Genomic DNA, 16,723 nt, shown 5'->3' on the forward strand with positions numbered 1-16,723 from the left:
TCTTGTTGGTGTATGGTTCCCTTGAGCAGTATGTAGTGTCCCTCTTTATCCCTTTTGATTAACTTTGGCTTGAAATCTATTTTATTTGATATGAGTATGGATACTCCTGCTTGTTTCCAAAGTCCATATGAGTGATATGATTTTTCCCAACCTTTCACCTTCAGCCTATGTATGTCTTTTCCTATCAAATGCGTCTCCTGTAGGCAGCATATTGTTGGGTCTTGTTTTGTGATCCATTCTACTAGCCTGTGTCTCTTGATTGGTGAGTTTAAGCCATTAACATTTAGAGTTATTATTGAGATATGGGTTGTTCTTCCAGCCATGTTTGTTTATTTCTGTTACTAAATATGGTTTGTTTTCCTCTTTGATTATTTACCCCCCCCCTTTACTGTCCTACCTCCCACTGTTGGTTTTCATTGTTATTTTCCATTTCCTCTTCCTGTAATGCTTTGGCGAGGATGTTTTGAAGAGATGGTTTTCTAGCTGCGAATTCTTTAAACTTTTGTTTATCGTGGAAGGTTTTAATTTCATCCTCCATCCTGAAGCTTAATTTCGCTGGATACACAATTCTTGGTTGGAACCCATTTTCTTTCAGTGTTTGAAATATGTTATTCCAGGATCTTCTAGCTTTCAGAGTCTGTGTTGAAAGATCAGCTGTTATCCTGATTGGCTTACCCCTAAATGTAATCTGCTTCCTTTCTCTTGTAGCTTTTAAAATTCTCTCCTTATTCTGTATGTCCACCATCATTTCTAATCCCATGCCCCACCTTTCCCTCCCACCCCCGTGCCTTATCTAGAGTTCGTCTATTCCTCCCATGCTCCCGCTCCCTATCCCACTATGAATCAGCCTCCTTATATCAGAGACAACATTCGGCATTTGGTTTTTTGGGATTGGCTAACTTCACTTGGCATTATCTTCTCTAACTCCATCCATTTACCTGCAAATGCCAGGCTTTTATTCTCTTTTACTGTTGAGTAATATTCCATTGTGTATAAATGCCACATTGTTTTTTATCCATTCATCTATTGAAGGGCATCTAGGTTGATTCCATAGTTTAGCTATAAACATTGATGTGGCTGTGTCCCTATAGTATGTTGTTTTTAATCAGTTAAAAACTGATTAAAAATCAGTCCTTTGGGCATAGACCTAGGAGAGGGACAGCTGGGTCAAACGGTGTTTCCATTCCCAATTTTCCAAGAAATCTCCATAGTGCTTTCCATATTGGCTGCACCAGTTTGCAGTCCCGCCAGCAATGTATGAGTGTGCCTTTTTCCCCACATCTTTTCATGAGAAACTTTTTCTCATCTAAGTTTTTGTTTGTATTCTTAGTAGCTGTCATTCTGACTGGAGTGAGATGAAATCTTAGAGTGGTTTTGATTTGCATTTCTCTAATTGCTAGCGATGATGAACATTTTTTTATATATTTGTTGATTGATTGTATATTGTCTTCTGAGAAGTGTCTGTTCAGGTCCTTGGCCCATTTATTGTTTGGGTTATTTGTTTTGTTAGTATTCAACTTTTTGAGCTCTTTATTAGAATGTATTTTTTAAGCCAGTGCTTTGCAAACCTTTTGCAAGGCCAGATAGCAAATATTTTAGGCTCTCAGGTCATGCAGTTTCTGCCATTACAATTCAATTCTGCCACTAGAACTTGGAAGTTATCATAGACAGTACACAAATGAATGGCCATGTTCCAATAAAACTTTATGTACAAGAACAGGAAGTCCATTAAAGCCAAGAAGCTATGGTTTGCCAATGCCTTCTATAAGCTAACAGTTTCACAATGAGCATTTCCTATATTTAGTGCTGTTTTGAGGTATCTGAACTTGACCCAAAATCTATCCATCTAAATCTGTTCATGAATGAGCTGTATTATTGTGAAGTTATTATGAAAGCAATAGTTGTGCTATATGACATTTATTATAATATATAGTCTTAGAATAGGGAGCTTGTCTAAGTCACTGCCCAAAACAATCCCTACACAGTGTGAGGAGTAACTGTTCACTTGATGAATGGACATATGTGCACAAATTCCTCTGTTCACATCTTGCATCTTGCATCATGAGTGGGAAGAACATTCAGACTTGGCCCTTGATCAAACCTTAGAGCTCAGTTGACTTACAAATGCAATCTATGCAGAAGTTACTTGTTGTGGAGGAAAATACAAGTGTGATTCTAAATCTGGGTTCTAGGTCCAGGTTCTGTAAAATAGCTTCTAGCCTAGGAACATGGTCTAGGATTTAATGCTGTCATTTAAAATGATTAATTTATGAATGCTTTCACAAAATTTTTTGGAAGCCAACTATGTACCAAATATGTAAAACAGCAGGGGAAATCACATGTGTGTGTATATATATATACATATATATATGAAGAACCATGTGTAGCCAAAGAATTATATATATGTTCATGAAGAAATATATAATTTAATTCTCAAACAACCATAGAAAGCAAGTGCTTATATAACCCATTTACAGACATAATAATTGAGTCATAAAATAAAGTATCTTATCCAAACTCATCAGCTATTAATTGATGAGGGGTACAGGTGGTATTCAAACTCAGGAATTCTGAGTTCCTATTGCTTTCTTGGGCAGAAAGTGGGTGGGCAGGCAGTACTGGGGATTGAACCCAGGACCTCACATGTACTAGGTAAGTGATGCACCATTAAGGTCCATCCCCAACCCCTTTTTACTTAGAGACAGAGCCTCACCAAGTTGCCCAGGGATTGATTATAGGCATGTACTGCTGCACCTGGCTTAAGATCCTTATTCTTAACCACTATACAATGAATGACAAAAATTTAAAAACAGATGTTTATCTTTGTAAGACTGAAAAGAAGTTCACCAAAATACAATAGTGCTTATGTTGAGGCAATAAGATAACTGGCAACTTCTTGGCCACAATTTCTCAATTTGTTTTGTTTTAAATCGTGAAACATGTAGTTGTTTTTTTTTTTTTTTTTTCCTTAAAAATTCCCTACAGAGGGTTACCCTAATGTGTGAGAGTGCACAAGTGTCCTTCACCAAGAATCTTTATGATGCCAATGGTAAATGACCACTTCCATCACAGTTAGCTTTGGGTTTAGGTGGCAAGGGCACCCTGGCCTACTCCCTGTAGACATTGCAATAGGAGAGGAGGATTGAAAGCAGGGGAGGCTGTTTGGACCAGAGATCGAGAGAGCTGGGCTGTATTCCCATTTAGTCTCAGAGAGTGGCTGACATAGCACCTTGTATCTTTATAAATTTACCAATTTATGTAGCTCTGCCCATTGCCTTAAGCCTCAGGATATTTGAATTGAATTTTAAAGATAGTAATTGAAAATAATATGTTTCAAGTCTGAAAACATTTTTTAATAAGTATTAAATAGACTGTCAGTAAGACCAGGCTTAGAACATAGATTTGGAGAAGTAATGTCAAGGATTTGAGGCCTTCACTGAAAATGTTCTATTTGTCTATAGAATGTGAATTAGTTGATTAAACATACAGATAAAGGACTGGCATTTATGGCACTAGTTATAATACTCTCGGATGCCAGGAATTGGACCCAGGGTCTTGCACCTGTTAGGCACGTGCTCTACCACTAAGCTAGTTTTCACATAGTTTCCTTGTTCCAAGGGAAGACTGCATATTTTGAAGGCACATACCATCCCTTCACATAGTCACATACTCTCTGTCCAGAAGCCATGTTCAGTTCTGATAGAAACAAGATTTTAAACATTATGAACTGAAGTGAGAATTGTCTACCCTAGACCTAAGTGCATTCTCACAGAAGTAGGATTTGAAAACATTCTAAGTGATTTTTTTTTTTTCCTTTTTACCCCTCTCTCTCTTTCTCTCTGGACTTTTGTTTTGTTATTTTTGTTTGTTTTATTTTTTTGCTGGGGATGAATCCCATAACCTTGGGCATGCTGAGCACACACTCTACCACGGAACAGTGCCCTCAGCTCTTCTTTCTTTTTAAAAACTTTCTTCAACTGAACAAGTAATATATGGTCATGCTAGAAAATTTTGAAGTTCAAATAATAAAAAAACAAGCATTATGCTAACAATATTAAATCCTGCTCATCGTGACAGCATTATTTCTAGACTTTCATGCCTATATGTAGTATATTATTTATTTCTAATGTCCTAATAAAGGAAGTTCTCAGGGTTTATAATCAATAAGTTGCTTAACTAACTAATTTGAAGGAAACCAAAGAACAGTTTTCCGGTGTTTTCTACCCTAATTTAAATTCTGGAGTTGTATCCAATCTGTTCATCAGTTTGGGGAGCACTGACATCTTAACAACTTTCCTGAATCAGAAACAGTGGATAACTCTCCAGTTTCGTGGGGCTTATAAAGTACATTGTTAATTTACTACAGTATAACTTTAAGTGATTATACCACTTCCTACATAGTATAAGAAACTTAAAATAGTGTACTTCCATTTCTCCCTGCCCAGCCTTTATTATTGTCAAATATTTATATGCATGTGTTTTATATGCATGTGTTTATGTGCACCTGACGATGCACTGCTGTTATTTTTGTTTCAACAAAATTACTTTTATTATCTCTGAAAATAGTTCAATACTAAGAAGGAAACATAAATTTACCTGTGTACTTATCGTTTCCAGGAGTCTTCATTCTGTTATGTAACCCATTTTTGCATTTGGTCTCATTTTCCTTCTGCCTCAAGGGCCCCTTTTAACGTTTCTCATAATATGAGTCTGCTGGCGACGAACTCTTTCATCTTTTTTAATGTCAACCTTTTTTGGTGTTTTTGCCGTCACTTTTGAAACATATTTTCATTCAGCTTTGTTCTTCTGAATATAACATGTTGGGGTTTTGTGTTTGTTTGTTTGTTTTTTTTTTTTTTTTTTCCTTTTCCCCCTCTGTCTACTCTTAGGACTTTTTTCTTAACCACTTGGATTCACAATTTAATGATAATGTTCTTTGGTATGGATTTCTTCATGTATCTTAGGCTTGAGGTTAATTGATCTTCTTGGATCTAGGAGTTTGTGATTTTCCTCAAATTTGGAAAAATTTTGTTCATTTCAGATATTTTTTTATACCCTACTCAAGTAGCCCCTCAGGACTTACACTAAGGTGCCTGAAGTCTCAATCATTTACTGGTGCTCATTTCATTTTGGGCAATTCTTTTTCTGTTTCATTTCAGAGAGTTTCTATGGCTGTTAGCCTTCAGGTTCACTAACCTTTTCTTCTGCAATGTCTTAATCTGCTATAATCTCATCAATATATGGTTCTACTTCTGACTTTGGAGTTTCCATCTGTAGAATTTGACTTGTTCATATCATCCGTGTCTCTGCTTAACATTTTAATATATGAGATATATTTATAATGTTCTGGTCTATAAATTCTAATGGCGCCAGTTCTAGGTTAGTTTTAGTTGGTTGATTCTTCTCCCCATTTTGGGTTGTGTTTCTTCACATGCCTGATAATCTTTGTTTAGATACCAGACATCATGGTTTTACATATTGGTATTCAATATTTTCTGTACTCCTGTAAGTATTATTGACCTTTGTTGTAGGACACAGATAATTACTTGGAAACTTTGATCCTCTTGAGTCTTACTTTTATGATTTGTTAGCAGGCCTGGATCATAAGGCATTGATCTCTCCAGGGCTAATTATTACCCACTACTAAGAGACCTTGCTCAGTTTTCTGCCTAATGCCCTGTGAATTATGTGTTTTTCTGATCTGGCTGATGCATACAGCTGTTTCCAGCCCTGTGTGGGTGCAAATACCAGGCACTAAGCTCAAGTGGCGTTTTTCTGGTCTTGGGCAGCTTCCTTGCACACAGCTTCGACCCATGCTGTGCTAAAGACTCAAAGGGCACCCTCTGCAGGTCTCAGGTTCCTCCTCTGTGAACTCTGATGCCCTGTCTGGCAATGGCTATTCATGAGGATCTCTCCAGTCACTCAGCTCTGCCTCCTGCATCTGGGACCTGTCTTCTCCTCCCTGATGCACTGCAGCCTGGGACAAAGCTCAGGGCAGGAGGCTGAGCAGTCCCAGTCCTCACCCATCCTGTCGTGGTCTCTCAGGGGCCATTATGCTTCATCACCTCATGTCCAGTGTTGTAAAAACTATTGTTTGATGTATTTTGTCTGCACTTTCTTTTTTCTTAGTTGTTTCATAGCAATGTTAGGTCCAGTTCCTGATATTCCAAAATGAGTAGCAACTGCAGTCTCCCGACACAGATTTTAATGGCCTATTTGACTTGTTTATGCCTGGCTTTGAGGAGGAGCCCGGGGCACTGAGGAGCATGGACACTGGAGGCAGACCAACTCAAACTCCTCCACCACTTAGTGGCCACATGACCTAGGCCAGGTTTACCCCTGTGCCTCCATCCCCTCATCGGCAAAATGGCAATAGTTGTGCTGATAGAATTTTTGTTCTTTTGTTTGTTTGAACCCAGGGCCTCATGCATGCTAAATGCATGCTCTGCCACTGAGATATCCTCCCAGGCCTTGGGTTTTTTTTTTTTTTTTTTTTTGAGGGGGAATACGGGTGGGGGGGTGGATTGAACTCAGGAACACTTAACTACTAAGCTGCATCCCCAGCCCTTTTTTATATTTAGATAAAGGGTCTCGCTGAGTTGCTTAGGGCCTTGCTAAGTTACTGAGGCTGGCTTTGAACTCGCAATCCTCCTGCCTCAGCCTCCTGAGGTGCTGGGGTTGCAGGCATGCATTACCGCACCCAGCTTCCTAGGATTTTTGAGAGGATAGAACGAGATAATGCATTTAAGGTGTAACAATTTCTGGAACTTAGTACCATGTTCAGTACATCTTAGCCATTGTTATCATTAGATTCTAATTATTGTAAGACTCAATGAATATTTCTCAAATGCATGAATGCCTGCTCTTGGCTCTGAGAACCTTGCATGCCACCGCCACAGAAGCACTAGGAACTGGAACCCCAGTGAGTGCACTGGTGGGAGCTGGAAGCCTCAGCAGAACCGTGGTGCATCCATGAGACCCGACTCCTCCACCCTCAGCCGCTGTCATTCCAAGGGTTTTCGTCTCCCGGGTTAACAGATCTGGGTTGTTTTCATATTTCAGGGGAAGACAGGAAGACCCCCAGCGAATCAAATAGTCCCTCTTCATCCTCCCTCTCAGCTCTGAGTGACTCAGCCAACAGCAAAGACGACTCAGATGGCTCCCAGAAGAACAAGGGCGGGAACAATCTGCTGGTCATCTCTGTCGTGCCTGGGAGCCAACCCTCGCTGAACAGTGAGGAAAAGCCAGAGAAAGGTGAGGGAGGAGGTGAACGTGGCCTGCTAAGCCCTGTCCAGTCCAGGATGACCCAGTCTTGAGAATGAGCCCTGGAGAGGAAAGAATTATTAGGCCCAGGATGCAGTACAGTGTGCAGAGAGCAGGCCCAGGATGCAGAAAATCGCATTTTATTTTGGCTCGGTTTGTTTCCAAACGCAAGGTGGGAAGACGGAGAGGCTGACGTTGACTCTGAGGCTGTGTGTTTTGTATAGAGATGCAGGGAACGGTACCTGGGAGGTGCATCTGTGGGGAGGCACGGGGTGGGTGATGGGGGGAACCTCAGCCCCACTCCTGCCTCCTACTTGCGCCTCTACACCCAGCTTCGGTCCTTTCAGGGTTCGAATGCGTTTTTTGCAACTTTGTCTGCAAGACGAAGAACATGTTTGAGCGCCATTTGCAGATACACCTCATCACCCGGATGTTTGAGTGTGACGTGTGCCACAAGTTCATGAAGACCCCCGAACAGCTGCTGGAGCATAAGAAATGCCACACTGTCCCCACCGGTGGGCTCAAGTAAGGAAAGCAAGTACAGAACCTTTTACTGCGTTGTTACCAAACACCCTTTCCCTTGCCCTTCCCCTTCCCTGAAGGTTTTGGGGGTCATGGAGTGGGAGAGCTTGGTTTGAGGGAAGTTAGTCAGAAACCTCTGCTGCCTTTAGCTGGATTGAATTAGACCTTTCCCCCAGGGGGGTCAGCAGATGCCAGCAGGAGAATCCATTTCACAAATATCCCCAGATTCAGGGCAAGGAAGAAGATGTGCTGGACAAGCCCAGCTGCAAGGGTAGACCCATCCTGCACTGTCTGAGTCTCGTGCACACTTGATTTTAATGGATTCAGGGGTTAGTGTCCCTGGGTGTCAATCATTACACTGTCACTACAATGCACCAACTCTGATTTTCAAACGGCTTGCCATCTATCTTTTAAATAAGCCTTATGACCATTCCACCCCACCCACAATTGGAACCTTGGCAGTTTGACCAGGCAGGAGATAACATTTTTCATACAAAGATCATGTGCTTCACGCCTTCCTAGGAACCTACCAGTGCCTTCCCCGAAAGATCTAGACAAAGAGCATCATCTTTATCCAATATTTGCAAGAAGCCCTCCAGTCTCAAGTGAGACCAGTCAGTTATTACCAAACATATTGTGTGTCTGGCTTGGCAATAGGTGCTAAAGGGCACACGAGGAATAAAATATAATTTCCACCCTCAGGAAGTGTATGTGCTAACACTCCCAGAATTTAATCTTCCCAGTGAGTCTGAGATCAGAGTCCCCGTCCACAAGGCCCTTATGGTACACTGAGAAGAGGGAAGCACTACGTAGTTGGGCACAGAAAGACAGTTGTCAAGGAAGAATTATTAAATATTAGCTGAAACGATCATGTAGTGAAAAGAATAGAAATATATGTTTTACTTAATATGGGGAAAAATAAAACTTCCATTTGAAAAAAAATTTCATCATTGAGACTCAACTAACCAGAGAGGTGGCGTGCCTCCCTGTGTGGGTAAGGAATGGAGATCCCCAGAAAGGCCTTGGTAGTCTAGCACCAAGGGCAGTGCAGGGTTGACTCCCCTGAGCTCCTGCCTGGTCGGGGGCACCCTCCTCCAAAACCTGCCCAAATGGAAGAGGCAGCAGACAGCACCTACTGTCGGCTCCACTTTGGTTCACTCTTGGGGGCACTCGGGTGGGAGGGAGAGGGAGGGGGTGGGGAAGGGGGAAGGGTGGTTATAATTCACTCAACCAGTAGCTGGAAAATGCCTAGCAAGACCTTATTTGGGGACTTGATTTGGTTTGTTCCCACTGTCCCTTTATAAATAATTGGTATAAAAAGAAAGACGAACCCAGCTTTCTGTGGATGGACTAGTGACATTGCCTTCCCGGTAGCCCAGTGACGCCCATTACTTTGTGGCCTCGCCAGTTGTGGCTTTGCCAGTCGCCTTTCCTCAGGGGCCTAAGCAGTCCCAAGCCTCTGAACCCGTGGGGGAGAATGCACAATGAACCTGATGCATTTGCTGGGCCAGACACTTCCTGTGCGGTGCTAACCGTCCCCTGTGTGATAGTTTATGTTCTAGGATGACCAAGTAGAAGAATACTTTGAAAAAATTGATAATGCCTTCTGGCTATACAGTGAGTCTTTGTTTTGTTTTGTTTTGTTTCCTTCGCCATATCAGGGAATTAATTTGCCTGAGAGAGTGTCTTTAAGATAAACATTGGGAGCACGGAAAACCCTTAGCACTTTGCCTGAGCAGCGAGAGAAAGATTGAGCTGTGGGTCACAGAAATGTCCTTAACATGAAACAGACCGCCGACGTCTAAATTGCTTTTCTGTGATGGAACTGCTTGTACTCTATATCCTGTTCATAATGCAGATCAAATAAGATTATACTATTATTTTTCTTTTGCCGTAGCTCAGGACAGTGGTGAGTTTCAGACTCCTCTAGGTAAGGCCCAGCTTGGCGTAGGGGTTGTGTGTGCACCTGACCTGGGAATGGGCTTTATATTTCTCTCGTGTGCACTCTTCTGTGAGCTGAGGTTCAAGGCTAACGGCGAGCTTGGCGCTGAGGAGGCAGTGCACGGTGCACCTGGTTGTGTTGGGCTCTGCTGAACACCTCTCCAAACCCTCTGAGGACAGTCCACTCCCAGGCCCTGCCCTGCAGGAGCCATGCAAGAGTTGAGGCAGCCATTTGGGCATCTGCATTCTTTTTGGAAAGAGAGCAAACACGTTTCAGTGATCATTTCAGCCACCGACTCAAAACCCAGCAGTGTCCAGAAGAGAGGCCCCACAATTTTTGTAAACACGCCCCCCACCACTCCTCGCAGCCCCTCTGGACAGCCGGGAGGGTTGGCGGCGGCCTGTCCGTGCTGCGAAGGATGGAGAACAGAGCCACAGAGAGGCCCAGGCTTTGTCCAGGGTCTCCAGTTAGAGCCCATAAGGTGATGGAGCCGGGACTCAAGCCCACCCCTCCGACTCCACCCCAGACACTTGTAGAGACCACTCATATAAGGGCTCAGCATGTCCCACGGGCTTTCCCCGTGCTGAGTGCTCTCCCTAGCACCATAGAGAATGCAGAAGGGACGTAAGAACTGCTCCTGCCCTCTGAGAATCGATGATCTGGCATAATAACGTACTGAGAGGTCTTCAAGTTCCAGAGCAGCCCCCCTCCTTCCTCCAGACCCCCCTGAATGGACGGCTGCTGGGAGGTCTCCGTCTCCCCGCAGCCCTGCACCGTCCTCTGCTTCCTTTCTGATGAGCTACAGGAGATACGTTCTATGTTTTCATATGTATGCACACACACACACACGCACACACAGGGACACACACAGGCCTTCTCATCCTAACAACCCTTTAATAAGCACGACTCTGACCCCTGTGACTTTCTTTTTTGCTGGAAGTAGCTCTCCCCTAAAGCTGTTCTTTAAAACCTCTTAGCCTTTCTGCGTGTGCTTGGTGTGGTGCATGAAAAGTCGATTCTTTGTGTTGCTCCCATCTAGGGGGACAGTCAGGAGGTTTAGACCTCTGCCATGTCTGGTCGGGAGTGGGGAGGGCTCCCAGGGGCCGGGTGGGGGGCTGGAGGGAGCGCCAGCTTGTGTATTCCTCGCAGTTTCTCTGGTCCCCTCGTGAGGGCTGGCCTTGGCCCTTGCAGCCAGGAGACCCAGAACAGGCTGAGCGGACCTCGGCGGAGCTCCCCGCTAGCGGGGACTGCTCTGTCACCAGTGAAAGCCAAAAAGGGCCATCTCCACCCCTGAGAGGCGGCAGGGCTGGGCTGGGCTGGGGTGAGGGCAGGCTGATGAGGAGGGGAGAAGCCTGGCTGCCACCGGCCCCTTCCGGCTGACCCTCCCTTGCATTGCTTCGCCCCCGGCAGGTGCCCATTCTGCATTTATTCCACCAACCGCCCCGCTGCCATGGAGTGCCACCTCAAGACCCACTACAAGATGGAGTACAAGTGCCGGATCTGCCAGACGGTGAAGGCCAACCAGCTGGAGCTGGAGACGCACACCCGGGAGCATCGCCTGGGCAACCACTACAAGTGTGACCAGTGCGGCTACCTGTCCAAGACCGCCAACAAGCTCATCGAGCACGTGCGCGTCCACACCGGGGAGCGGCCCTTCCACTGTGACCAGTGCAGCTACAGCTGCAAGCGCAAGGACAATCTCAACCTGCACAAGAAGCTGAAGCACGCCCCTCGCCAGACCTTCAGCTGCGAAGAGTGCCTCTTCAAGACCACACACCCTTTCGTCTTCAGCCGCCACGTCAAGAAGCACCAGAGCGGGGACTGCCCCGAGGAGGACAAGAAGGGCCTGAGTCCAGCGCCCAAGGAACCGGCCAGCCCTGGGGCCCCGCTTCTGGTCGTGGGGAGCCCCCGGAACCTCCTGTCTCCCCTATCGGTCATGTCGGCCTCCCAGGCTCTGCAGACCGTGGCCCTGACGGCCGCCCACGGCAGCAGCTCAGAGCCCAACCTGGCACTCAAGGCTCTGGCCTTCAACGGCTCCCCTCTGCGCTTTGACAAGTACCGGAACTCGGACTTTGCCCATCTCATTCCCTTGACCATGTTGTACCCCAAGAACCACTTGGATCTCACATTCCACCCTCCCCGACCTCAGACTGCGCCTCCCAGCATCCCCTCCCCCAAACACTCCTTCCTCGCCTATCTCGGACTAAGAGAAAGAGCAGAGACTGTCTGAGGGCCGCCGCCCTCTGTACCAAAAACAGACAGAGACAGGAAACAAAACAAACAAACAAAAACCCACAAAACTTAAACACAACCCCAGCAGGTGTATGTTGCTGCAAAACCTACAGACCCCAGGGGTCTGAACCACGTGTACTGTATATCTTTAGTAAGGAATAGAGAATTGGCTGTGTGTGTATACCTATCGCATTACCTACAAGCTGCTTTCCCCAACCTTCAGAGAGGTGACCCCTGCATACTTCTACCTTCAGAGGCATGCCTCCCCAGCCACCTGCCCCCACTCCAGCCCTTCCGTACTTCTCTCCGAACGGAATTTTGTCTGGTTAAACCCTCAAGAGAGTGTCCTTAATAGCAATCAGCACTTGTAAGCTTCTATACCGGTGCATTTGGTTTTCTGTTGGGTGAATGGGCTGTGTGGGCGTTTGTGGATTCCAAAAAGCAAGCCGTGTGTCGCGTGCCATGACTTCTCTGTTGCACATTCTCTGTACTGGCTTCTTGAACGGGGATGAACGTCCTTCTCCCTCCCGGGCTGTTCATCCACTACAGTTTCTCCCTGAGTTCCTTCATCACCTTTCCCTCTCTGTTTTCCAGCTACAGAGTGATAGGGCCTGGTGCTCAGTGGATGAAGGGATGGCAGGCATCTGCAGTGCTGCTGGACATTTCCCACAGAGTGCTGGACACCTCGAGCTCAGATCTTCTCTGGTTATGAAGATGCGAGACATCAAGCGACTGGTCTGCAAGAAATATCTTGCAGCACTGCAGCTGGCATCACAAAACTTAAGTGTCGTTGTGCGCGCCCGTGCGGAAGCAGTGTGCATGGAGCGCGCACACAGCGCATCCTTTTTTTAAGGGCAGATTAAATATATATATATATATATATATGATGTATTAATTCAGTGGTTACCATTTGTTTGCAGAAAAAAAAAATTGTATGAGTGGAAAACTTTATGGTTGATAAATCCAGCCAAGGAGATTAAAAGGGGTTTGGATAAATTCTGGGTATAAATGCTCAGACTAAAAAAAAAAAAAAAAGAAAAAGAAAAAAAAAATGAAGCGGCAGTTTTGCACAGTGCTTTTGGCCTTGCACTAGTTTTTGTTTCTCATGGGGGAAAAAAAAAGATAAAAGGAAGAAAATGTACCTTTTTTACGGAATGAGTAGACTGTATGTTTGAAAATTTAGCCACAACCTCTTTGACACATAATGACACAACAAAAAGGTGCTGTTGAGTCCTTGAGTTTAGTTATGCCCCTGAGAAGTTTCCATTGTGTCTGCAGATCCTCTGGCTGTAGCCATGTCCTCCGTGTGATTATAACTCTGTATTCCATTTTGTTAACGCCTGGTAGATGTAACCTGCTAGGAGACTAACTTTATACTTATTTAAAGCTCTTATTTTGTGGTCATTAAAATGGCAATTTATGTGCAGCACTTTATTGCAGCAGGAAGCAGGTGTGGATCGGTTTCACAGCCCTTGGCTCATCTTAAAAAATAATGGATGGCTTAAAAAGAAAAAAAAAAAATGGAAAAAAATCTTTGGCTGAATATATTCATTGCTTGGGTTTTTAAGACAACAGAATTTCCAGTATAAAATAGGCTAAAAGAGCAGGAAGAAACGTGCTTTGTATAGTAATGGGAAATTTGGAATATAAAAGTTTTTGTGTTATTTATCTATGGAAGAGCTGGTGTGCAGGAGGAACGCTTTCTTACTGTGTTGCTGTTTTCCCACTGTGTGTCATCCTAAAGTTGGGATTCTTCTTTTTTTCATCTGTTTCACCAGGGCAAAATAAATGCATCCCTGATTTTCTTCCTCTAGTCAGTTGCTTCTCTAAAAAGCCCCTTGGAAGTTAGTGCAGTTCTCCAGGAAGCCAGAAGACTATACGTCTGTCCACACCACGGTCTCCCCCTCGCCCCTCTGCACCAACCCTCCTGCCCCCAGCCCTATCAGGTGCACTACCCTTCCCTTCGCCAGTCACCCAGCCCTGGATGGGGAGCCTGCTCTGTGCCCTGGCAAACCTGTTTACACTACGGAGATGTCCACGGGGGCAGGGAGGCCCGACCAGCTAGGGCAGGAAGCTCCCAAACCCTCAGTCATTCTCCAGCAGAGACCTTTTGCCCTTGGCCTTGTTTGAAACGTTCAACTCGCCATCTCAATGTCTCAGTAAAAGACACTATAGACAGTTATGGACAATATACTCCAAGAATACTGGGCTGGGGGGGGGGCTGTTTTTTTAAAGTCGTGTCTTTATCCCCATATAATGGAGAGTGTGCCACTTGGCTAATAATGTGTTTTCAAAACTACAAGTTCAGTGATGACAGCAAAGAGGGCCACGGTGATGTCACGGGGGCTGCCAGAAAAAGTGACTCACACTTAAGCACCGGCAGGTTCAAAACCTGAGAGGGTGGCTCTGACGATTAGCACTCTGGGTTGTACAGCTTGCTGCTTGGGCAATAAGAGGTTCTAGGGTGGAAACTTTCAAGATGGAGAGGAGTAACGGAAGGGGACATTTACTGCTCAAATGCCATGCATTTCACTGCTTGCCACTGAACTTGTATTTGAATGACTTAGTAATGCTTAATATAATTGGGCGACTTTTTTAGCACTTTGGAAAGAGTCATCAATCTTTCTGGTAAAATATATAAAAAAAAAGTTTTCTGAGTGAGAAAAGGTGTGTTTGGAGTTTGTTTGACTTTTTATATTATTATTGTTATTAATAAAGAAAAAATCTACAGCATTTTTCAGACTCCACCTAGATAATATGTACCCCTGAATCTGGTTTGCAGTTTGATACTCAGGGAAGGATGTACTCCGTAGATATCCTTTCCGCGTAAAACACTAACATCTTTGAGAAATTCACCTGCCAACTAACTTCAATTCTGTTTTCTCTATGCATTCTTCCATGAAAGCAAGCTTATTTTTCCATATAGCATTGCAGTTAGGTTCTCAGCACTTTCTTCTATCCTTTTTTTTTAACTCCTCATATTATGTTTGGATGATCATACTGTCAAGGTTTGTGTACATTACTGAAAATTTGTATTGTATAAAGCTTTTTGCATTACAAGGCTGTACAGGGTCATTTTGACAGTAACTGGTATATTCCTTTGCATCTTATGTTGCATTGCCAATTTCTAGTGTATCCAGTTTGAAAGTATAATATACTCTAATTAAAAAAAAAAAAAGGTTGGCTATACTCTGGTTTCTTTTGCTTTCTTGGTTGCCACGCTTGGCTCCTGGTGAAGTCTCAGGGTTTTGTTTGTCTTCTTTTGTTCTGTTTTTTCACTTTTCAGTGTGTTATCACATTTTGGAAATGCCCACTCCTGTTTATAGCTATTACAAAATGCAAGTTTTGAACAGCTGTGGTTATAATGCAAACTGTTACTGTGTAAGTCATTAATGTCTTTTAAGGTTGGGAGCATATCCATCATTCAGGACAGTGGCAGCCAGCTCCTTCCTGAAATCATTTAGTGACATTTAAAAGCGTTCAGCAACCATACCCTCTCCTGCTTAACATTATTTTATTGACCCATAGCCAAAGGGGGGCGGGGGGAGACAGATGAATAATTCCATTTATCTTAAGCTGAGCAAGTAAGAGATTTTAATGAAGGGAAATGCTGTTTTGCAAGCTAAATAATAATCTACCCAAAATGCAAATAATCATAGTTCACCATTCAAGGGAAGGTACCAGAGAAACTGAGACCAAAAAGAAATTTCAGAAGTGTTGGGGGAGGAGAGAAAGACATGAAAAGCACACTGATAAGTTAAAAAAAAAAATCTCTTAAAATCCATTTTAAAGCTGTATCCATTCGAGATCTTCCCCATGAGTCTGTGATGATTGATAAAAATATATAAAGCAGCAGATGAGAATGTTTGGCCTGGTTCACAACTTGCATGCTTATAAATATAATGTCCTTTACTTATTTCAAGAGATTGTGAACCACTTCACTCTAACATTTAAAGTGATCAAATTTACTTTTTTAAAAATGAGATAATGTAGGAGAAACCACTTTGCAAATGACCAGTCACTAATCAGACCCTATTTTCTCCTTCTTTTTCTCATTCAATAACTATTTTTTAGAGGGTTGAAACGTTTTCTTTTTATCGGGTTCAAGCACTAATTTTGTTTTGGGGTGGCCGGCACTTATGGGAAATATTAATATGAGCCAGACTCCTTTGATTTTGGTAATGAATACAAGCATGAGTGGCTTCTCATTTTTAACAAACACTTCTTTTCTTACACTCATAGCTACATCACATGCTCCCTCTGGTTAGGCAACCTGCAATATGAAGAAATAATCTTCAGTTTGGATACCATTTCCCCTGATATGGGCTTCCAGTGACCCTGAGGAACAATCAGAAAACAGAGCCACTAGTGAGAGAAGGGACCTCGTGTTTCTTTAGTTATGGATCGGGCATCTTTAGGCCAGTCACCTGGCCTTTGAATTCTAATTCCAGATCTTAGATACCCTTTGTATTGTCAGGCTACATAAGTATAATCAAGGTCAAGCAAGACTCGGGACATGTTTATACTGTGTCTGTGGCTGATCATTCATTTGGTGACCACCAACAAAACATATCTCATTGTTTAACAGCCATATCTTTGGTCACGGGGGAATAAGGAGAAGAGAAATATCAAGATCTGGTGAGCATTTTTGTCTCCCTGCCCAGGTCAGAAGCCTCACGTTAAAACTCTGCCAATGGCCATGGGGAGCCTGGTGGGCAATGTGGATGGTGTGAAGGGGAGGACGTGTACCTCATTAGTTGCTGA

At 43.8% G+C, this 16,723-nt stretch overlaps 1 protein-coding gene across 7 annotated transcripts in view; it reads left to right on the forward strand.

The window, feature by feature from the left end:
* Positions 1 to 15,146, forward strand: part of Znf827 (zinc finger protein 827) — a 168,100-nt gene extending 152,954 nt beyond the window's left edge. Inside the window, exons 12-15 of one of the 7 annotated variants that reach the window (XM_046458964.2) lie at positions 7,063 to 7,254; positions 7,611 to 7,788; positions 9,336 to 9,402; positions 11,138 to 11,277. In XM_046458964.2, coding sequence (XP_046314920.1) covers positions 7,063 to 7,254; positions 7,611 to 7,788; positions 9,336 to 9,360 — 395 coding nt within the window. In that variant the 3' untranslated portion in view covers positions 9,361 to 9,402; positions 11,138 to 11,277. The other 6 variants (XM_046458963.2, XM_046458966.2, XM_046458967.2 and 3 more) reach the window with 6 other exon arrangements.
* The last annotated feature ends 1,577 nt before the right edge of the window (positions 15,147 to 16,723 follow it).

The sequence above is a fragment of the Marmota monax genome, unplaced genomic scaffold (genome assembly GCF_021218885.2).
Source record: "Marmota monax isolate L192 unplaced genomic scaffold, Marmota_monax_Labrador192_F-V1.1 WCK01_AAM20220418_F8-fsc00002, whole genome shotgun sequence".
In the NCBI taxonomy this organism is placed as follows: Eukaryota; Metazoa; Chordata; class Mammalia; order Rodentia; family Sciuridae; genus Marmota; species Marmota monax.